Source organism: Lethenteron reissneri, unplaced genomic scaffold (genome assembly GCF_015708825.2).
Source record: "Lethenteron reissneri isolate LAM-NWPU_2019-01 unplaced genomic scaffold, ASM1570882v1 scaffold_121, whole genome shotgun sequence".
Classification (NCBI taxonomy): Eukaryota; Metazoa; Chordata; class Hyperoartia; order Petromyzontiformes; family Petromyzontidae; genus Lethenteron; species Lethenteron reissneri.
In genome coordinates, this window is record NW_026890904.1 from 287,098 (window position 1) to 310,871 (window position 23,774).

General features: G+C 53.6%; 1 protein-coding gene across 1 annotated transcript in view; it reads right to left on the reverse strand.

Annotated features, from left to right (window-relative positions):
* Positions 1-12,130, reverse strand: part of LOC133361727 (uncharacterized) — a 49,526-nt gene extending 37,396 nt beyond the window's left edge. Inside the window, 5 exon segments of the mRNA XM_061580730.1 lie at positions 1,694-1,825; positions 2,163-2,367; positions 2,666-2,901; positions 6,653-7,415; positions 7,417-12,130. Coding sequence (XP_061436714.1) covers positions 1,694-1,825; positions 2,163-2,367; positions 2,666-2,901; positions 6,653-7,415; positions 7,417-7,550 — 1,470 coding nt within the window. The 5' untranslated portion in view covers positions 7,551-12,130.
* Positions 12,131-23,774: the final 11,644 nt, after the last annotated feature.

A 23,774-nucleotide genomic window follows, 5' to 3' on the forward strand; every position in this document is an offset into this window, starting at 1 on the left:
CCAGGCTGTGCATCTTGTTTTGGCGTTTTCTACAGCAACTTGGCTCAAATCATCACGAAGCTTGACAAATTCATGCTCCAAAGATTCAAGATCAGTTGCTGCTTGCTTAAAATTCATAGTAGGATCCTGTAAGCGCTTCTGAACACGAATTTTTTTTCCAAGAATGACATTCCAGAAATGTAATAAAACTATGAAGTAAAAATTGAATACGCATGCCTGCAACTGTTCTGCATCACTTCTGGTTTCAGGCGTCATAGTTACGTCCTCCGATAATTTGTCTAGCAGCCCTACTAGTTCATCCAGTCCTTCATAGATAGCTTTAACAGCTTGTGATCGTGCACTCCAGCGTGTTTCAGGCCGTCGTAGTTTCCGCCACCAAAAAACAGGCCAGTGACTAAGGCTGAAAGACTGCGCCTGTCTGTTGTTTGGGACGTTCTTCCATGTAAGTTCTTAATAGGCGCGCGTACCAAAATGTAATTACATGACATGTAGGCTGTGTGTGGCGGGATATATAAACTTTTAGGTTGAGGTGTTGATTTGTGCTGTAGTTTCAGGCTGCCGCGCCCGCCGCAATAAGGTATAATGTAATGTTGTAAGCCTCATTTTGGCGCCCCTTTACCTTGGCGCCCAGGGACACATGTACCCCCCCTAGCTACGCCTCTGATTGTACGGATCAATGAGTAGGACATTTCCAGGAGTACTGGAATGACAATTCTTAGCATAAGAGTTTGCATATTAGAGTGTTTTGTTTTAAGATATTAAAGTTACTTAACGTAGAAGAGTCTGAGTGTCCCTTCCTAAGTTCATGCGTAATAATCATAATTATAAGAACTGTATCCTGCGGTGAGATCTGAATTTTGAGATCTGACATAAACACACTAAAACATAATCGGTAAACGTTCAAGCGAGAAAGACTGTATTATATTCTTTAGGTCTTTCGGTAAAGTCACGTTGATAGGTTCAAAGAAAATAACAAAAACCTATCTACGTGACTTCACCGAAAGATCCAAAGAATATGAATTCCTGCAGTCACAAAAGCTTTAAATCAATCAATGTATTATCACGATTGGTAATACACCCCAAGACAACGCAGCAGAGCCTAATTCGCATAATTATATACACTTGCATAACTTCATACAATTGCAATGTGAGGATATATCCGGGTTGCTGATGGATCACACCTCGTTACGATGATTGGCTCTACCGGTCCTGGCCCATAGCCGATGGGGGGAAGTCTAGGGGCGTGGCCCTGACGTAATGGGAAGGTGACATCTGTAAGTAAAGGATTGGATCTGCTGGCTTTAGCCACAGCCAATGGGGGGACGAGTCAGGGGCGCGGTCCTGGGAACGTACGATGGAGTCTAGAAGATTCCATAGAGGTTAACCAGGATTGGTGGAAAGGTACCACGTGACCTGGGTATTAAAAGGGGTGGAGATGGACAACACGTGGTCAGATCTGGAACGGAGGGTGAGGCCACGCTGGAGCGGGGTCCAGGCTGCCACGTGGCCGCGCGTGTCTCTCTCTCTCTCTTTCCCTCTCACGCTGTCTGTCAGCAGCGTGAAGGAGTAAGATAGGAGTGTTGTGAACAAAAGACAAATAAAGACCGGATTCCAGAAGTCGCTTCCACGACCTTTATTACATTGGTGACAGAAGTGCTTCTTGAGATCAAGCACCTCAAGAAAAGAAACCCACCGGATCCTCCATCGGATGAAGATGTCGAGGCGGATGAGGACGAGCTGCTGGGAGCCACGAGTCCTCTACCGCCGTCTGCCGCTCTCCCCGACACCACGCATCGACGACAGGCCGGCGAGGCGACGTCTCTGGCTGTGGACGAGGGGTGACGTCGGGTGGCGGAGCAGATAGAGTCGCTCCGTGCGATCCTGCTAAATCTTTCAATGGCGGTCGCGTCATCAGCGGCCCTCGGTCGGCCATGTGGAACTCACCCAAGGGCCGATGACCAAGATCTTCAGCGGGAAACGCCGTCCGCCATTACTCCTGCCGCGGAGTGAGAGGCCTCCATTTTGGGCGGGGCTGCTGCCACGCGGCCACCGGACGCCATCTTGACGGAGCCGCGTGCTGCGCGGGGAGCGGGATCTGACACGCCCAAGGCCTCGGATATTCACCGCGGCCATCGCCTTCCTCAAATTAAAGAATTTGTCACCGGGGGCGACTGATGCGCGTTCACGTGGCGGTTCGAGTCAGCCTTTCGGTCGGTGCGATGGACGGAGGCAGAAGCGCTGGAGGCTCTGCCCACGCTATTGGACGACGTCTCCTTGGCAGTCTTCCGCTCCATCTCGGCGAGTAAGAAAAAGACGCTGCGTGACGCTTCGCGGAAATGGCGGAGTTCTACGAGCCGCCGATGGCGGCTACCAGGAAATTCATGCAGTGGCGTCGAGGAGCGGATGAATCGCCCTTGGCCTACCGAGGGGCGCTGTTGGCGCTTGCCATGGTCAGCCGATCTCCTGGATCCTCTCATCCTTTCTAGAATGATTGAGTTGTCCCAGGAACTTAACATATCATTACCGGTGTGCGGCCACGAACCGCTAATGTCTCGATGGGCGGCGCGCTGTTTGGACGCCAAGTTCAACCTCAAACGCTGGGACCAGATGGCTGCATGGACGAGAGATCCTGAGATATACGGGCCACTGTTGGGATGGGCTCCACGTCGTGTCGTCCACGGCTCCAACGACTCCAACGACGACGAGGTGATGGCAGCTGTTCCTCGCTGGGTCCCGAAACGCTGGCCGCGCGAGCAGCGTGACAGGGCCGGACGTCCACGAGCGGGGACCGATCGCCGGGCGGCGGCAGCCACATGTTTTAAGTGTGGCCGACGAGGCCATTTCGCCCGGGATTGCCGCTGCGACTTCAACCTCCTCAGCTCCCGTCGGGCCGACTTCCATCTCCTCCACCGGACACAGATCCACGGCACCCTCGGGCAAGTTGGTACATATCGCACACCCGGCAGGTCTTGACACATCACACATCCACTCGCACCCATGTTTGCACTCCTGAAGGGAATTGTGGGTCACCTGGGTCGATGTCACACTCTCAAGCTTTTTACACCTTGCCACTCACCGTTTCCACTCATGGACATGCTAATTTCTCTAACCCCTCCCTCTCTCCCCACCCCCGCCCCCCATTTCTCTATTTAAGGCCTCGACACAGAGGCTTAGTTTCTCTTTGTGCCTATGTTTGCTCTCTCTCTATGTATCTCTGTGATATCTGTCTGCTTATATGTCTGTCTATGTTGCTGGTTCTGTGTTTAATCTATCTCTCAAATTTAGCATTCTCAGGAAGAACGTAATCAACCAGATAGGGTGTTGACTGTTATGTTATCCGACTCTCTGTTGTATTACATTACATTTCTAAGTATACTAGATTTGTGTTTTCTATTTAATTTATACCTGATGATGATTGCTTGTGTTGCAATCGAAACGTCGTATGCTAGTATGTAATTTAATTTATTATTTTATCTTTATACGTGACTTTACCGAAAGAACCAAAGAAGAATCATAGATTTTAATGGGGCCCGGGAGAGGAGTGCTTTTTTCAATCTCTCCGGGATCGCCTGGCCACCGCTCCGACACTCGACTACCCAGACTTTTCCCAGCCATTCATCCTTGACACGGATGCTAACGACATCGGCATAGGGGCCGTTTTGTCGCAACGGAAAGACGGGGTCGAGCGAGTGGTGGCATACGGCAGCAGGGTTGTCTCCTGCCGAGACGCGCTATTGCGTGACGCGATGGGAATTGCTGGTAATCGCCCATTTTGTTCGCCAGTACCGGCCGTACCTGTATGGAAGGAAATTCCTCGTGCGCACTGACCATGCTGCCTTGCAATATTCTTTGAAATTGGAACAACCGTCCGGTCAATTGGCTCGGTGGTTAGAATCGCTGCAGGAGTTTTCCTTCAATATCACGTACCGCAAGGGTACTTGCCATGGCAACGCGAACGCTCTCTCTAGGTTTTCCGCGACTCCTCCCTGCGCCTGTCTGATGGGTACGCACCGCTGTTCGGCGCTGCCTACCCCGCCCTGTCCGGTCATGGGGGCGATGTCAAAGGATGAAGGCCAGGATGTACCCCTTTGGCACGGACAATACGCTGCATTTTCCGCACTCGGTGTGGCTACGCGAGCAAGAGGCTGACGCCTCTTTGGCTCCACTGCGGGAATTGGTCGGGAAACCTAGATCTCATTTGGCAGGATGGAAATGGCAGTTGTTTTGGGGCCAGGCGGGATTACTAATGTGTACGGATGGGTTGTCGGTCCGTTCACTCCTGGTTGTGCCGACGTCCCTTCGCCACGATCTGATCCGCGCGCTGCACGCCGACAAGCTGATGCACCTTGGCGTGCAGAAAACATTGGCCGCGATGCAGCAGGATTTCTTTTGGCCATGATTGTGCGAAGCGGAAACCACCACGTCAAAATTATGTCCCGCCCCTACGATCGATCGAGGTGTCCCGTATTAATGAGCTGGTTGCTCTGGATATCCTGGGTCCGTTCCCTCCATCGACTAGGGGAAATAAATACCTTTTTGTCGGGGTCGAATACTTTTCTCGCTGGCCTATGGCCTGGCCTCTACCTGACCAAACGGCCTCATCCATCACCGAGGCTTTCTTGAATGGGTACGTCATGGATAAGGGAGCACCTGAAGGGCTGCTCACAGAACAAGGACGTAACTTCTCATCTGAATTGCTCAAAGGCGTGTGCTCTGCCTTGGGTACAAAGAAAATCCACACTTCCCCTTACCATCCGCAAACGGATGGCATGGTGGAACGATTTAACCGCACCCTTTCGGCCATGTTTTGCCACACAGTGAGTGAAAAACAAACCGATTGGGACTTGCACATACCGGGCATCCTGGTGGCATACCGCATGGTTCCGCACACGTCCACAGGATATTCGCCATTTTTCCTGATGTATGGCCGTGAGAATGTACCACCGATTGATGTGCAACTTGGTGCAGTGGGGAAACAACCGTCCCCTTCCTTGCCTGACCACGTGCGGGACTCGCTTAAACGGGTTACGGAGGCGCGAGAGGCCGCCAGATGTGCGACGGCCCATACGCAGGCAAGGAACGAGATGTGTGTGCGTGTCAATCGCGAACTGACATGCCTTGGTCGGTGGGCGATATGGCATGGCTCCATTGCCCTCAGGTGCCAGTGGGTACGTCCCCTAAACTGCACAGGCCTTGGCGGGGGCCTGTGAGGCTGGTGGACATTCGGAATCCCCAGTGTTCGCATCCAGTACGGCCAACGTCGTTGGTATGTTCATTCGTCGCGGCTCAAGCCCTATGTTGACCCGCGTGCTGGCCCTTCATCCCTACTTGTGGACCTGCCGGGGTCTGGCGTGCCAAATGTGCCACTTGTCTCGCCAATTGATCTCCAGCGGGGCTGTGTTCTACCCCCCGCAAACACACAGGTTTTGAAGGACGACGAGACCTCGGACGTTCCACCTCCAACGGGGCCTGTCCCAGACACAACAGAAACCGAAAATTCTTCTTCTCCACTGCAACCACCACCTGCTGAACAGTCGGCGAGGCAACCATGCGCGAGGGGAAGAGAGGGTCCGGCGTCGCGTACGCGGTCGAAGTCTCTCCCAATTTGCTAATACTGTTGTCCTTGCGGTCTGTCGCCCCGGTGTTACTGCGCAACAGGGGCGCCCCCTAATGTATGTCGGTTGTTTTAATTCCTCTGCGCGTTGGCGCCTATTCCCCTTACCTTGTTAATGCATCATGGACGCCCTAAGATGTTATTCAAAGGGATTCGGGCTGTCACTCATTTCCCATCCGAGACGGCTGACTTTTTACACGGGGGGGGGGGGGGGGCGGGGGGGGGGTGATGTAATGTGAGGATATATCCGGGTTGCTGATGGATCACACCTCGTTATGATGATTGGCTCGACCGGTCCTGGCCCATAGCCAATGGGGGGAAGTCTAAGGGCGTGGCCCTGACGTAATGGGAAGGTGACATCTGTAAGAAGAGGATTGGATCTGCTGGCTTTAGCCACAGCCAATGGGGGGACAAGTCAGGGGCGCGGTCCTGGGAACGTACGATGGAGTCGAGAAGATTCCATAGAGGTTAACCAGGATTGGTGAAAAGGTACCACGTGACCCGGGTATTAAAAGGGGTGGAGACAGACAACACGTGGTCAGATCTGGAACGGAGGGTGAGGCCACGCTGGAGCGGGGTCCAGGCTGCCACGTGGCTGCAAGTGTCTCTCTCTCACGCTGTCAGCAGCGTGAAGGAGTAAGATAGGAGTGTTGTGAATGAAAGACAAATAAAGACCGGATTCCAGAAGTCGCTTCCACGACGTTTATTACACAATTACACCTTCATAATATTATCACGATTGGTAATACCCCAAGATAGAGCATAAATACATAATTAGCATAATTTCGAAACATTACGCATTTTCAGTTTTCATTAAATTTTCATTATTTTTCAAGACCTAATATATACAACACTTGGGAGCTTATTGGCTCTTGCTCATGGTTAATCATCTACCCAACCCACAGGTCCACAAATACTGGTCGCTCTTACTCTGCAAGTTAAACCCAGGAATTGAGTGTTCGACTTCACGTTCTTTTCATTAAAGGCCTGTGACAAAGGTGAATCTATTGGAGCTTCATTGTCCCAAGCTTACACATCTACCGGGTCTCCATTTGACTTTGTATTGTCTAAGAAGTCCACCCACACCTCCACTTCCACAAACTGCTGGGAGTTGCCTCCCTCTGCCTCACAGTCAGAAATCTCCTCCTGCTTCACGTTGCCACCCTCGATGTGAAGGTCCAATTTCGGAGTTGACTCTTCATCTTCACAGTTTACCATCACTTTTTCGCTCTTCACCATCACTTCACATTTCATTTCTTTGCTCATCACTTCTTCACATTTCACCTTGATACCTTTAAAAGTGTCCAAGCTGGGATTTAGTTCTGGTTTCATGAGGGATGGGCTGATTGCAGCACTTTGACTTTCACAAGCCGATTTCAGACTCCACTCCTTGGGGATCTTCTGATGATTGTATGTCCTCAGGTGTCTTTTAAGATTTGATGACTGTGCAAACGCCTTCCCGCACAGAGTGCACCTGAAGGGTTTCTCTCCCGTGTGTGTTCTCTGGTGGCAATTAAGACCTGATGGACATGAAAATGCCTTCTCACAGACAGTGCACTTGAAAGGTTTCTCTTCCGTGTGTGTTCTCTGGTGTTGTTTAACATTTGATAAGTCTGCAAATGCCTTCCCGCACAAAGTGCACCTGAAGGGTTTCTCTACCGTGTGTGTTCTCTGGTGTGATACAAGATTATATGACTGTGAAAACGCCTTCCCACACACACTGCACTTGAAGGGTTTCTCTCCTGTGTGTATTCTCTGATGTTTTTTAAGACTTGCTGACCATGCAAATGACTTGTCACACAGTGCACCTAACGATTTTCTCTCCTGTGTGAGTTCTCTGGTGCTGTGTCAAATAGCCAGGACGATCCGTGCTGTATGCACACTGGTCGCATTGTTGCCTTTTTGTACCGCGCTGCGCTGAGCGCCTTTGCTCCATCAGACCAATTCTGCAGAGGAAGCGTCAGCTGCAGACAGAAAAAAGAGAATATCCACACCATCTACGTAAGTATCGAGGCACAGAGGAATACATATATACACAGTTACACATGACTGACACGTCTATACTTATTCATATGTTCATGATATAGTGAAAAATATTAGCAAATTCATCACACGGGCTGTTATGACAAACACTGAGAGGGCAAATGGTCATAAATATGCCTGGAAGCCCGAGTATCTTCAAAATGAATGTTAACCCAAAACTCCAAGCACACAATTTCGGTTGTCTGGCTAGAAAATGAATATTTATGAAAGCTAAATTCGGCTAACAAAGCAAAGAGTGTTGAAAATAATACTGTTTGAATTATGCAGAAAAGCATAAATTAATGTTCAATCGCAACTTAGAGGTGTGAAGCCAGGCTCAGATTTCAGCTGCATATGTGCCGTGTTAATTTCCTGTTTCCATTCTTATAAAAAGTTCCAGGGGAAAACAAAAATAAACTATTATTTTGATTTAACCTCCGTGTTCAAAAGAGTTAATATACTTTACACTGTCACACACTGGCATGGTAAAAAGATGGTGGTGTGTCCAGAACCATGCCTGGCCACCTTAATCTGCTCAGTATTAATGCTTCACTCACTTCACCAATGGAGGATAAATCAACATAGCCGAGACCCACAAGAAGTTACGTTTTAACTTATCAATTACGTTTGTTGTCGGAGATAATCAAACTCTAATTATTGATTTCATAATACAGGAACAAAATGTTTTTTTGTTACACAGTGTAATAACTGCGCCACCGCTCCCCACATAAATAAACTCTTACAGATGTAGTGACATCGCGGGATGTCACTGTGTAGTGCCGGCCCTAGAGAAATATGGCGTGCGGTGTAACGACATCGCGGATACCACGATGGTGGGTGTAGTACCGGCCCTAGAGGGGATCGGTGAGCGCTGACTGATAGCGCAGGATGGCACCACGCTTGGCATGCAGTGCTGGCCCTACAGGATAGGGTGTGGGAGTGCCGGTTGTAGGAATGAGGTTACGACAGGCGATGGCACTCTGGTTGACCCGAGAGGGCACAAAGGGGCCCAAAGTGGGCGCTCGGGGTGGTCACGTGGTCGGGGTCCAGATCCTGCTCGAGGATTCTGGAAGGTGGTCGTGGCCAAGGGCGGAGCCAGCCACACCGCAGAGAATATAAGCCGGGTCCCCCAGAGGGACCGGCGTTGTTGTTCAACCTGAAAAAACCTTCGTCTAAGTTCCACCAAGTCTACAACACGTGGAACTGGACCCGAGCCGTGGTCCCGGTCCGTAGCTCGTTACGTTGTAATTAGTGCAGTTAGCCTGGTGGTTACCACCACAGGTTGTTATTCTGCTAAGGGGCAGTAACACCGTGTGTTGGTGTTAAATAAATGTGTTGCCTCCAAGTGTGCGTCTGCGACTCAGTTGAACTCACAACACATACATTTCACATGAATGCCATGTAAGTGTGGATCACTTGTCAGCAGGTAATGGCAATGATCCAGGTGTCAAGGGATGAATGACTGAGATGATTGACAGATGCACCAGCTGTGCTTCCCCCTGTCTTGCTGCATTTTAGGCACCCAGCGTTCCACCCATTCAAGTGAGCATTGCTCCTCCGACCTCACTGTTGTTGCAGAGCAAATATCTCCAACTGCCCTGCAGCATATATCACGGGCCTCCTCCACAGAGGCCGATCATGACACTCCTGGTACCAGTCATCAGCAGGTCTGATCACCTCCACATCCTCCAATCTCTTTTCAAGCCAATGCCATGTGTGTTTAGCTCGTAACACCTGGACTAACAGAAGATGCTTGAGCATGCTGTCTGTTTATGCGGGATTCATGACCCAACCAATGCAGCTTGGCCTGCCAAAGAAACTCGCTGATTATGTTCTGTACTGATATTTTAGGGATCTGTAAGGTTCTAATACAATCTTCTTTGGTTCAAAAGAGGGGATCATAGGCTGGCCAGTCTTAATTATAAGCCAGAACAGACAGTCCTTTAAGTAAGTTAATATTTTGCATCCACAGAGAAAGGAGTAATATCTGTGGCCAAGAAGACTCACAGCTTTGTTCGTTCGTTTATTTCTAAATCCTCTTGTCTTGGTGAGCGTTGTGGCGGCAGCACATTCAGTAGGGCACTCCAGACCTTCGTTTCCCTGGTGACAGACTCTGGATCTTCCTGGGGAATTCCCAGGCGTTCCAAAGCCAGCCAAGAGACAATCCCACCAGAATGTCCTGGCCCGGGCCCCGGGGACTTCCCTCAGTGAGAGGTGCCCGATACAGTTCCAGGGGCAGTCTATTGGGGGGCCTCGTTACATATATTGTATATTGATATCACTCGTGGAATGAGGCCTGGTGGCTTGGTGACCCACGTAACCCATTTGGACCCAGCCTGGAATGGCTACATGGCACCGTCCTGTGCGCCCACCATCCACAGTACGAAGAGTGAGAGGCAGGTGCGATGCCAGTATGGCAGGGAGAGGGATGGTCTCAGACAGACTAGACCTTGATGATGGACACTCACAGCTTTGTATGGTGCAAAAGTCCAGGCAGCTTCCACACAGTGTTACACAGTACAGTCTAATGAAAGAATGCTGCTCGACTAATTTTAAGTGAGACTTTGGCTGCCAAACCAAAGCTGGTCGTGAAAACACATTAACCAGGTATGGGAGCTCCTCCACCACTTGTAGAACTGTCTGATTACTCATGGAGAGTTGAGCAGGAAAAAGTGTTGTATGAAATCAAATTCCCAGGCAGGTGATTTATTTTGTGGAACATACGAAAGGCCCCATTTCATGATGGAATTATCCAGCCACAGAACAAGATTCTCCAACCCCATCTCATTGAGCAGCCATTACCAGATCATCAGCAGATATAACATGGTTGACCAGGGAACGATCCCTTAACTATAACCAAGCATCGATGCGCTTATAATTTTAACCGTAACAAATGCTATTTATTTCTAGAGCCATTGAGAGCTTCTCAAACGACAATTATATGAAGATGCTCTGTAATGTAATGCATGGGGCCAAAGTGAATTTCTGTCACAAGCCAAGTTGAACAGGAAATGACTCAGACTCCTGGTCACACAACTCGAGACGGGCTTTCCCAAAATCATAAAAATCATCAAAGAATGTGAACAGAGGCAGAGACGTAAAAAACAAAGAACCCAAAGCCCCAAGCCTCTATATGGTACTATATGCCTTAATTACATCTATAAAGCAGAGATCTAGTTTTTGCTGAAAATCGGCACTCCTCAGCCCCTTGAATATCAGAGGTTACGATCTGGGAAAGTGCCTCGCAAAGCCAAAAGTGCGATATTCAATACTTAAGCCTTACCTAAATAATGGCATGAGGTAAAAGGAAAATAAAAAAAACTAAACAATTGAAATTACCATTGAGAAACCATACACAAAAACACTTCCAAGACAAAACATGGGAAAATCTATATGAAGCAAACTTTGTGCATGTTAACTTTTTTGGGAACCAAATTGTGCCAACACTACCAGATGGCAAAACATCCAACATTGTCTATCCTGAAGCTCTCCAAGGGTAACGTATTTAAAAGCTGTCCTCATTATGAAACAAACAAGCCGTGCTAATGTATAACACAACCACAAAACCGTGACAATATACGCACATTTACAGACTTCATTTGCAGAATTCAATAATTGTAATAAAGCCAGCATGGCAAGACATTACTCTTAATGTTTGATTACTGAGACCTGAGCTAAGCCGGGAAACTTAGTTATTACTAGATACTATACTTCCGATAAAGTGTGTGCGTGAGTGGGGAGCGGTAGTGCAACGGTTAGCGTGCTGCACTATGAACCCAGTGAGCCGATTTATATTCCCACAGAGCCAAGCCGCAACATTTGGCTGTCTGATGAAGCTGGTTGTAATTACTGTCAAAACGTTGTACTCAGATTGTAATTGTTGTGGCTTGGCTCTCCAACACACCGATATGCTGTACTAGTACACACACTACTATACACTCCACTATACACTACACTACACACTAGTGTTGTACTAGTGACGCATTGGCCACGTTCTGTTTACGTGATAAACCCTGACTAATTGGCTGTGTCGGGTGGTGGCGGGGTTAACGGCATATTTATTCATTTATGCGATGTATTATGGCTGTATATTTGGAGTTTGCGTGTCCTCTCTCCGTGGTCGCGTGGATTTTCCTCCGGATCCTGCGGTTTTCCCTGCACATTTAGAGTCAACATCACCACGCGTTTAGAGTATTTGACCGATAAACATTTCCACACGTTGAAAAGCCCACTGCGTTGTGGGCAGGTCGCTTCTGAAAAAGAGCGGTGTAGCTCAAGTGGGCTATGCCTGGTGAAATAAAAAAAACATAGAAATATTTAAAGTAAAAAAAAGTTTCAAAGTAGTGAGCCAGTTGAAGACAAATTCAACTTAAGCTGAGAATTAAAGTAAATGCAATCAGACGAGGGCAGGAGGCAAGGCCCCGCATGGCTAGGCCCCGCGTTGTAATGTTTCATCCTGGACATCGATTCCATACTCGCTGCTACTCAATTGATATCCCTACGAGAGAGAGAAGGAGCCAGGCTCTACCTGGGTTCACAACAAAAACAACCACAACAACCACCACGATGTAAACTTCTCACAACGGATCTCCGTGCGCGACCGTGCGCGGAGCAGAAGCTTCCTGGTATGTCGTGACGTCATGCGGCAGCAGGTGACATGACGTCACTTGCGAGGTTCACACAATCCCCTCCCCGAGCGAGCAGCAGTGTAACTGAATAAATTATATTTCGATTTAAAGCTTTCGTTACTGCAGGGATTCATATTCTTGGTTCTTTCGGTAAAATCACGTAAAAGGGGAAAAATAAAATAATAAATACTAAATTCTCGACGTTTCGGCCACAACACAAGCAGCCGTCCTCAGATGAAGAAGAGAGCTGTCGGAAAAACAGCGTCTCAATGAACGCTGCTAAGCTTGGCACCGTCTTTTCACCTGGGTGGGAGGAGCAGAGTGCCTTGACAAAGGAGTTTACATATCAAGAGGAATTTAGCATAGTAACGCTAAAGAACTGCAACTACCCGACTACCATACAATAAGCCGACGTGAAAACAACTAAATATAAACTACATCAATATAATCAATGTACTCAATATACTATCCAATAAGCTGAGCTATTAACATTAAGTAACTGGGTATCCACTACACTATATGACTACCAAAACTGCTTTGTCAAGGCGCTCTGCTCCTCTCACCCAGCTGGAAAGAGGCTGCCAAGCTTAGCAGCGTTCATTGAGACGCTGTTATTTCCGACAGCTCTCTTCTTCACCTGAGGACGGCTGCTTGTGTTGTGGCCGAAACGTCGAGAATGTTACTTGTATTATTTTATTATTTCCCTTCTAAGTGACTTTACCGAAAGAACCAAGAATATGAATAAATTATGATAATGTACCGGGCTCATTAGCACTTAGTGACGAATGGCGGTTGTTGTTTTTGTTACTGTGTGTACAGGCTGTTTGTATACTGTGCGGGTACACTGTGTGTGTACACTGTGTGGGTGGTCCGGATCAGTCGGGCGGCATTATCATTTCACCGGTTGCACTATGCTGTGTGGAAGCTACCTGGTCTGTCGCTCCGCATGAAGCTTCGGTTCTTCTCGGCCACAGTAATGGCCTCCCTTCTGTAGGCATGTGAAACGTGGACCCCTCTAAATTGAACATCTGCTCCGGTTCGAAACATTCAAGCTGTCATGCCTACACTCAGATTAAGGGAAGCCACGTGGTAGCACATTCTCTATTTATTACAGAGGTTCAAGGTTCAAATCCGACAGGTGTGATGCCGCCGCCACGAAGCCGTTCGGCAGGCGCCCAAATCCCCGACCTTGCCACCACCAAGCAACGGAGCCGACCCCGCGTCCCCCTCACCTCACCTCACATGAACACACCCGCACTCATTTCCCCCCCCCATAGAGCTCCGAGGGAAGGTCGCCTGGCCGACCGGTTTTTATCCGAGAGACCCTTATCGGGATTAATTCTCACGGTTTCCGGCGATCAGGGAATTGGATGACCTCCCCCGTGCTACGTGGCACCGCGGCGCTGCGGCCGGCCTTAATATGGTGTGGTCGCGGCGTGGGGCATTCGGCCACCGCGGTTGAGGCGCATTTCCCCCCACACACACCCCCACGAGTCGACGGGGCAAGCAGGGGAGGCACGGGACAGCATGAATAGCGGGATCACAGGGGCTGTTGCGCATAGTCATGGAGGGTTGGGATAATTGCGCTTGAGCGCGCAGGCCCCATTGTTAGGGAGGGTAAGGGGTTAATTAGGATGTACGCCGCCAACGTCGCTCACTGATTAGCATATCAACAGCGCCCGGGAACTGCCGTGCGCGGACTCGGGGTGCGCGAGCCCATTGTTCAGCGCAGCATCCCCTTTTGAGGTAGGGAGGATAAATAGAGGGGCGGAGAGGGGAAATGGCGCTCTTCTCTCCAGCGCCAGGGAACCAGACGCAGCTCCAGCCAGCGACCCGGACGTCCGTGCGACGCACCGAGGTACGCTGTTAGCACAAGGATCAGCGGACCGCCGTGGACACTTGACGGTGAGTGGGGAGGTGAAGTAGGATAATAGCCGATGGATAGGGAATAGGTACAGGTTTAGTGGGATAGGCCAGCCTCGTCGACTCACTGATTTAACATTAATTACCAGGAAGCAGATAATAAATCATTAATAGCGAAGCGTGGTCTCGCGTGATCTTGTCGTGCAGAGTGTCGCGTGGGGAGCTGCGTGTGTGTGCGTGCGTCCACCCCGGGTGCGATACAGGTGCGCGATCATAACGTGAGTAGTCAGGGGTGAGTGTAGTGCTGCGGCTCGCCTCGGGGGAGCGCTGCGCAGAGCGGCGCGAGAGTGGGTGTCGCGTGTGTTCACCCCGTGTGTGATACAGGTGCGCGATCATAACGTGAGTTGAGTTGGAGTGCGCGGAGCGGCGTGTGTGTGGGAGTGCGCATACGTTCGTTACGTGTTGGATACGGATGCGCATTGGTAACGTGCCTCACAGGGCTATAGACGGGCGCACGCTCGCAGTGTGCGAGAGCTGTACATAGCGGTGTAAAGAGGGGGAGTGTGGCGTTCGATTGATGATGCTGTGCGCACGTTTGCTCGCAGCGTGGGAGCGCGGCGCGAGGCTGTAACAGTAGGGGCGTCGCGTTCGAATGCCGGCGAAACTGTAGCGGGTAATAGGGAGGTGGGGTAACGTAAACGGAATAGGGGATGCAGGCGGGAGGGACCCCGGGGGCCGACGGCCCCCACATATTGGTGTCAGAAGTCGTACGAACCCTCACATCTTCACGGGAAGGTGGCGCGCTACTCCACGCAAAGGTAAGGCATGTGTTCACCGGCCAGGGGACCCCTACATGGAAAGCGTTTTCCCGTAATATCATAGGGGCTAAAGAGCTTAATGGCTGGTCGGACGCGCAGGCGTTGCGACATCTTACGTTAAACTTAGATGGGCGGGCAGCCGACTTTGTAGAGGCACTACCCGAAAGCGCGCAAACCCAACTAAAATAACTAATGCGTAGATTAGACCTGCGGTTCGGCACGCGCAACGCGATACGGGCGAAGACCGCCTTAGAGGCGCGCCGACGCCAAACTGGCGAGGACTTCCGAGACTACGCTGAGGACGTGCGATCACTAACCCGGATCGCCCGTCCAGAGTTCTCGAAGGAGGTCATTGACGCACTAGCTGCAGACAAGCTACTCAGGTACCTAGCTCGCACCGCGTGGTGGCAGCCCAAAAAGAGTAGCGCAGGCCTCCCTTTCGATAACCTAGTCGAGCAAGCGCTGGAGTGTGAGGAGCTCTCCAGCGAACGCGCGCAGCTCCGAGGGTCGGGACAGGAGTACACCGTGGCGAGCCTGATCCCTGACGAGGAGGAGGATGAGGATGAGCCCGCCAGCCCCATAGGGAGACGGGCAAGAGAGGCCCAGAAACCCCGCGAGACAACCCCGGGTTGGGTAGCTGGGTTACAGACCGGCATGGGAGATATTGCTGGCCGAGTAGACCGAATGGACGGTAAGGTAACCCAAGTAGGAGAGACGGTAACCCACGTAGGTGAGAGGGTAACCCAGGTACGCGAGGAAGCGAATAAAAATGTGAAAGCCTTACAGTCTGAGATGGGGGAACTACACTCCACAGTAGGGGGGCTGACCGGGAAAATATCCCAATTAGAGTCCGAGTTGGAACAACTGCGTACAGGGAGAGGGAGCGGGCAGGGGACCCACTACGGAGCCGCCACCCCTCCCCTGACGTGTTATGTGTGCGATCGGCGAGGGCATCTCAGGAGGGACTGTCCTCAGGTCGCCCGAGCTAGACAAGAGCTAAGGTCGAACACTAAGGCCCCCCTAGAGAGGGGAACACCGGGGGGTGAAATCGACGTAGCCCCGACACAAACAAGCTGTGAGAATAATGGCGAGCGAGGGATCTCCACCCAGGTTCCAGCAACAACGCCCACAGAAACGGTGACTCCTGGCGACTGGCTGCGGGAGCTGGTGGCGGGGATCACGGGGGCCACGTCGCTGGTGGAAGGGGAGGTAAACGGAGTGCGTACCCGCATCCTGCTGGACACGGGGGCGGTGGCCTCGCTCGTGAGCGCAGCGCACTGCAGCGCAATCGGGGTCGACGTGCGTCACCTGCAGGCCCCGGACCGTGCGCTGCACACGGCGAGCGGAGCCGGAATGGGGCTGCTGGGGAGAGCCACCCTAGAGGTCCGCATAGGCAGCCAGGTGTGCACCCAGGAGTTCTACGTGTCGAGTGCGCTGTGTCACGAGTGTATCGCAGGTACCGACCTCCTAGAACGGCTGGGACTCAACGTGCAACCCCGCCAGCGATGCGCCACCATGGAGAGCAATGGCGAGCGGATACCGTTCCTGGGACGAGAACCAACGCGCCTCCGCTTTGCACCTGTGGCCGCTATCCTGGCGACGGCAGTCACCATCGGGCCGCTCACCGAGATGCTGGTGCCGGTGGCAACATCCCCCACCGACCCCGCGCTCTGACCATCAGGGGAGGTAATGCTAACTCCTCACCCGGAGTTGGCAAAACGGTATGGGGTTGTGGGATCCGCCACGTTGGTACACGCAGATAGGGACCGATTGTTTATACGGATGTTTAACCCCCACAATACCCCAGCGATACTGCGACGGCGCACCCCGATAGCCACAGTACACCCCCTGCACACACGCCACTCTAACGACTCGGTGTTCGCACTCTGGGCTGAGGACCCCGGTCGTCCTGAGGGTGAGCAGGACCTGGCCTGGCGAGTCGGCCCGACTCCCCGAGCCGAGGTCGTTCCCCTGCTCGACGCGTTACATGTACCATGGGCGGATTTACCTAGGGGAGAGGCCGATCGGCTGCGCGAGTTACTGCGGGAGTATGCCGACGTGTTCAGCGAACACGACTCGGACGTGGGTCGGACCGACCTTGTTAAGCACCAAATTGACACCGGTGCAGCCCGACCCATCAAACTCCCTGCGTACCGAGTGGGCGCACCCGAACGCACCCAGATCAAAGAGGCGGTTGGGGACATGCTACGCGATAACATAATTCAGCCCTCGACGAGCCCCTGGTCAGCCCCGGTGGTACTAGTAACGAAAAAGGATGGGTCAACCCGGTTCTGCGTCGATTATCGTAAACTGAACGCAGTCACGCTCGGCGACGCCTTCCCCATACCCCGCATCGACGACACTTTTGACAGCCTCGCCGGAGCGCGATATTTTTCCACCCTCGATCTCGCGTCCGGGTACTGGCAGGTGGAGATGGCGGAGGAGGATCGGCCGAAAACCGCATTCACCACCCCGATGGGACTATTCGAGTTTCGAGTACTCCCGTTCGGACTCACCAATGCACCCGCGACGTTCCAGCGGCTGATGGAGTTGGTGATGCGGGGTTTGCAATGGGAACAGTGCCTGATTTACTTGGACGATGTGATCGTGTTCAGTAGATCTTTGTCTGAGCATTGGTCCAGGCTACGAGAGGTGTTCCAGCGACTGCGAGCGGCTCATCTCAAGCTCAAGCCACGTAAGTATTACATCGCACAACGCGAGGTGGGGTACCTCGGGCATCGCGTCAGCGAGGCAGGCGTGCGCACCGATCCGGAGAAGGTACGCGCCGTAGTGGAGTGGCCACAGCCAAGGAATCTGACGGAGATCAGATCATTTTTGGGGCTCGCCACCTATTATCGTCGCTTTGTAAAGGGATTCAGCGAGATTGCACGCCCTCTCACCCAACTCACCTCCCCTAAGCACCCCTACCAGTGGACGGGGGCCTGCCAGACGGCCTTCACCACTCTCAAAGATCACCTCACCCACGCCCCCACCCTCGCTTTCCCCGATTTTACCACCGATTTTATTTTGGACACCGACGCCTGCAGCAGCGGGCTGGGCGCGGTGTTGTCACAGGTACAGGATGGGACGGAACGAGTCATCGCGTACGCCAGCCGGACCTTGAGTGGGGCCGAGCTGAACTATTGCGTGACCCGCCAAGAGTTGTACGCCGTGATTTTCGCATGCAAACAGTTCCGGCCGTATTTGTACGGCAGGAGATGTCGCGTACGCACTGACCATTATGCTCTGCAGTTTCTTCTTACATTCAAGGAGCCGCGGGGGCAGATGGCCCGGTGGTTGGCGCAGTTGCAGGAGTACAACCTGCAAATCGAGTATCGGGCTGGCCGGACGCATGCAAACGCGGACGCCTTGTCGAGGCGACCCACAGTGTACGCCGAGACGAGGGCGGAGGAGGCCTGCCCGTGTTTCACGGGGGGACGCTGCCGGCAGGCAACGGACCCCCGAGAGGCCGCGGCCACTGACCCCCCCCCCCAGCGAGAGAGAGTGCAGTGTGCGCCACAGAGACCCTCACAGGTGGCACTGAGGATCCCGTCGACCGCCCGGCAAGCGCGGGACCCGCGGCTCGGGACCCGATCGGACGGATCCAGGAAGACGTCGGCTGCGCCTTCCCGGGCCTAAACGACGAGCAGCTGAGACAGACCCAGCAGCGAGATCCGGAGCTGGCGGCAGTGGAGGCGGCACTGCGGGAGGAAAAGAGCGCCCTACCAGGACCCTGGAGCGGTTTGTATGCCCGGTTGTGTGTGCAGAACGGAGTGGTACGGGAGTTAACCGAGGCCGGCCAGCCGGGGTGCATCTGTGTTCCTACCCAGGTGCGACCCCAGCTGCTACGGCTGGTGCATGACCACCCACTCGGGGGCCACGATGGGGAACGACGTACTCGAGAGACCCTGCGTCGCCAGTATCTCTGGCCCAAATTGGCACAAGACGTGGCGGCCTGGGTACAGGGCTGCCGCGCCTGTCAGCAGTGCGGGCCGAAACCGGCACGATACCAGGTACCCCTAAGGCCGTTCTGCGTCAGCCGCACGAATCAGCTGGTCGGGATCGACCTACAGGGGCCATTCCCGCGATCCCATCGAGGCAACCGATATATCCTAGTCGCAGTAGAGTATTTCACCCGCTACCCCGTGGCAGTGGCCATCCCTGATAAAACTGCCTTGGTGGTGGCCCGGGCATTTGTGGAACACTACGTACTTAAGCACGGGATCCCAGAACGGGTCCTCACCGACCAGGGTAGCGAGTTCGAGGCCGAGTTGTTCCAGGCACTGTGCCGAGAGTTCGGAATCCAGAAGGACTGAACCACAGCGTACCACCCCCAGGCGAACGGTATGGTGGAGCGAATGAATCAGACCTTAGCGGGGAAACTCAAACGTATGGCGGCCGCAAATCAACGGGATTGGGATGAACACCTCCCCTACGCCCTTTTCGCCTACGCCACCACCGTACACACGTCGACGGGACAAACCCCGTTTTTAATGATGTTCGGCCGCGAGTCTCGTTTACCCGCAGATCTGCTATTCGGCGTCCCTTCCCCCCAGCCGGAGGAGGGAAGCCGCCCCGTGGAACACCTGTTGGAGACCCTGCGAGAAGCCCGAGGCCGAGCATACCCGCAAGGGGAAGCCGCGCATCGGCGGCAGGAACAGAGCACCCGACCCCGCATGGAACCCCCCTTATTCCTGACAGGCGCTAAGGTGTGGCTACACACCCCTCGCGTCGGGGCCGGGCAGGTGGGGAAACTGACGACCTACTGGCGGGGACCCTGGACCGTGGTGCGATAGATCTCCCCCTGGACGGTACTAATTTATGGCGGGGAGAGGGATCGAGAGACGGTGGTCAATGTCCGCCGCTTAAAACCATGGAAAGCGGCCCCGGCGAGAGAGAACCCCGTCACCCGAAGGCCCCAAAATCCCGGAGTACCCGCACCCCTCGTGTTGGGGGGCCTCGCAGACTACATGGGCCCCGCCGGACCCCCGAGACGCCCCGATCCAGTCCGGAGACGGCGCGGACGACGGCCACTAAACCCTTCCGCTGCTGAGTTTGTGCCCCAGCCCACAGGTGCCGGAGGACGGGGAGAGCCGCTGGAGTGGAGGAGGAGACCGCCGCAGGAGCTACAGAGGACGGAACCACCCGCCCCGAGGCCAGCCACCAGGTCCGGACGGATCCCCCGGACAGCGCAACGTTTCCTCGTGGGCGCGGCCCAAGCGAGGTGCTCCAGTCAACCCGGGACGGGGACTGGCACCTCGGGGGGCTATGTGATGCCGCCGCCACGAAGCCGTTCGGCAGGCGCCCAAATCCCCGACCTTGCCACCACCAAGCAACGGAGCCGACCCCGCGTCCCCCTCACCTCACCTCACATGAACACACCCGCACTCATTTCCCCCCCCCCCCATAGAGCTCCGAGGGGAGGTCGCCTGGCCGACCGGTTTTTATCCGAGAGACCCTTATCGGGATTAATTCTCACGGTTTCCGGCGATCAGGGAATTGGATGACCTCCCCCGTGCTACGTGGCACCGCGGCGCTGCGGCCGGCCTTAATATGGTGTGGTCGCGGCGTGGGGCATTCGGCCACCGCGGTTGAGGCGCATTTCCCCCCACACACACCCCCACGAGTCGACGGGGCAAGCAGGGGAGGCACGGGACAGCATGAATAGCGGGATCACAGGGGCTGTTGCGCATAGTCATGGAGGGTTGGGATAATTGCGCTTGAGCGCGCAGGCCCCATTGTTAGGGAGGGTAAGGGGTTAATTAGGATGTACGCCGCCAACGTCGCTCACTGATTAGCATATCAACAGCACCCGGGAACCGCCGTGCGCGGGCTCGGGGTGCGCGAGCCCATTGTTCAGCGCAGCATCCCCTTTTGAGGTAGGGAGGATAAATAGAGGGGCGGAGAGGGGAAATGGCGCTCTTCTCTCCAGCGCCAGGGAACCAGACGCAGCTCCAGCCAGCGACCCGGACGTCCGTGCGACGCACCGAGGTACGCTGTTAGCACAAGGATCAGCGGACCGCCGTGGACACTTGACGGTGAGTGGGGAGGTGAAGTAGGATAATAGCCGATGAATAGGGAATAGGTACAGGTTTAGTGGGATAGGCCAGCCTCGTCGACTCACTGATTTAACATTAATTACCAGGAAGCGGATAATAAATCATTAATAGCGAAGCGTGGTCTCGCGTGATCTTGTCGTGCAGAGTGTCGCGTGGGGAGCTGCGTGTGTGTGCGTGCGTCCACCCCGGGTGCGATACAGGTGCGCGATCATAACGTGAGTAGTCAGGGGTGAGTGTAGTGCTGCGGCTCGCCTCGGGGGAGCGCTGCGCAGAGCGGCGCGAGAGTGGGTGTCGCGTGTGTTCACCCCGTGTGTGATACAGGTGCGCGATCATAACGTGAGTTGAGTTGGAGTGCGCGGAGCGGCGTGTGTGTGGGAGTGCGCATACGTTCGTTACGTGTTGGATACGGATGCGCATTGGTAACGTGCCGCACAGGGCTATAGACGGGCACACGCTCGCAGTGTGCGAGAGCTGTACATAGCGGTGTAAAGAGGGGGAGTGTGGCGTTCGATTGATGATGCTGTGCGCACGTTTGCTCGCAGCGTGGGAGCGCGGCGCGAGGCTGTAACAGTAGGGGCGTCGCGTTCGAATGCCGGCGAAACTGTAGCGGGTAATAGGGAGGTGGGGTAACGTAAACGGAATAGGGGATGCAGGCGGGAGGGACCCCGGGGGCCGACGGCCCCCACACAGGCACCCCTGGCTACTCCAGTAACATTAAACAAAATATGCACCGTCTGCTTAACAGTGGATGTAAAACATACTATTGTCATTCAAAACGCATAGGTCATTGCATGTTGGGGTCATGGTCAATATTTGGATAATTCCAAACATTATCCGGAAATTACACAACGGAGATAACACATCAATTATCGCCCGCTAATGACAGACTCATGCCCACATGCAGGCTCGAGCAGGGTCACCTTATGCCACACATAGGCAGCTGCCACTTGGGGGTGCTCTTCGAGTGTTTGTGATGATATATGAAACAAAACCGAGTTGCTGAAGCAATTAAGCAAGAACCAAATAAATGCAAATATTAATATGACAGTGGAATGAATGCTTATATGCCTCTTCCCAAATTAATGTAGTGTCGTGTAGAATCACTCAGTCGGACACGTTCCAAGTCACCTGCTTACACTATATTACTCTCTCTCGTACCAGTTATAGGCACTCCTATCTGTCTATACGGTCACTTTGTTTACCAACTTCCCCTATCTACTTTACACCTCGCTGACCTGCCAGCAGCAGCTCTTCCTCTCAGCAGCTCCACACACACAGCAGCTCACACAGCTTGCACACAGTCGTGCTCACAGACCTTGAACACAGCAGAGCTCACACAGAGGCATCGCTCTCACAGAAGCTTCGCTCAGATCTTGGACGCAGCTATTCTCCCTCTGCGCCGCTGGCCTCGCATACGTTTCCTCAGACCCACTCACTCGTCTGATCCGGGCGGGGGGGATCAACCATCACCCGCCCGTCGATTCGTGAGGGTTGAGGCTGTCCCAAGCTTGAGCGGCAGCGGCGAGATGTCTTCACTTTAGTTCCAGAACCCGAATCCCGCTCCGCCCTCACACACCCCCTTATATCCCTCCTCCCAATTATCCAGCTGCTCCCTTGTGTCTCTTTAGGGCCCGACAGGCTGGCACCTGTCAGGCCATCAATCACTCCTTACAGCATGTCTCCAAGGCGACACCTCTGGTGTCAGTGTAGTATAATAACCTACGGCGGGAGACCACTTGACGGGTAGCACACTTTATTATAACTTGTTCTTTCCACAATAACACGTGTGGTCACTACAGCTCACTGTTCCTGCCACAATAACACGTGGTCACTACAGCTCACTGTTCCTGCCACACTAACACGTGTAGTCACTACAGCTCACTGTTCCTGCCACACTAACACGTGTGGTCACTACAGCTCACTGTTCCCCCGTTCCACCCGGCTACACACACACGGGCTCTCCAGCCCCGTAGCTTCCAGGGGAACCTACAGACCCACCCCAGCTTGGGTATGGGTCACGACCACTGGGTCCCGTGGCCCGGCCCTCACACGGACGTCCAGCCCCGGGTCCCAAGGTCCCGCCTCTGAGCCACACAGAGTCCCGGTCCTTACAAGGACTGGCGGGACTAGGGGTCTCAGGGCCCTATCTCCTCCTCCTCCGTCTTCCGTCTTCACTGGTCACCAACTCCCCGAGCGCCCGCGCGCACCGCCTTATATAGCCCTCCGCTCCCGAGGAGACGGAGACTATGCGGACCGCGATGTGAGCACCCACCTTAGTCGACCAATCACGACGCGCTGCCGTACGATCCGTTTCCCCCCAGCACGTGTTACCACCACACAACCAATCACGCCGCGCTGCCACACGATCACTCCCTGTCAGCGCGCGTCACCAACATACAGCCAATCACCACCACATAACCCATGACCCCGCGCTGGCCTATGATCCCTCACCGTCAGCGCGCGTCACCGACACACAGCCAATCACCACGCGCTGCCACACTATCCCTGCCAGCGCGTATCACCACTACATCAGCGTATAACCCCGGACCGACCCGTCTGCTCTCCCGATAAAGAGGTGGCGGTTTGCAAATGCAACCTTACTTTGCACACGCACACCTGCCTGTTCTCGGTTGCCCTCGGGCAGCAGTGCGCACCACGTATTTTACCACACTACATCCCCCCCCCCCCCCCCCCCCACGAACAAAAACGCAGCCATCCTGGCTGTAATATACATCCCTTGTGCGCACGCAACGTGACAACCCATAAACAC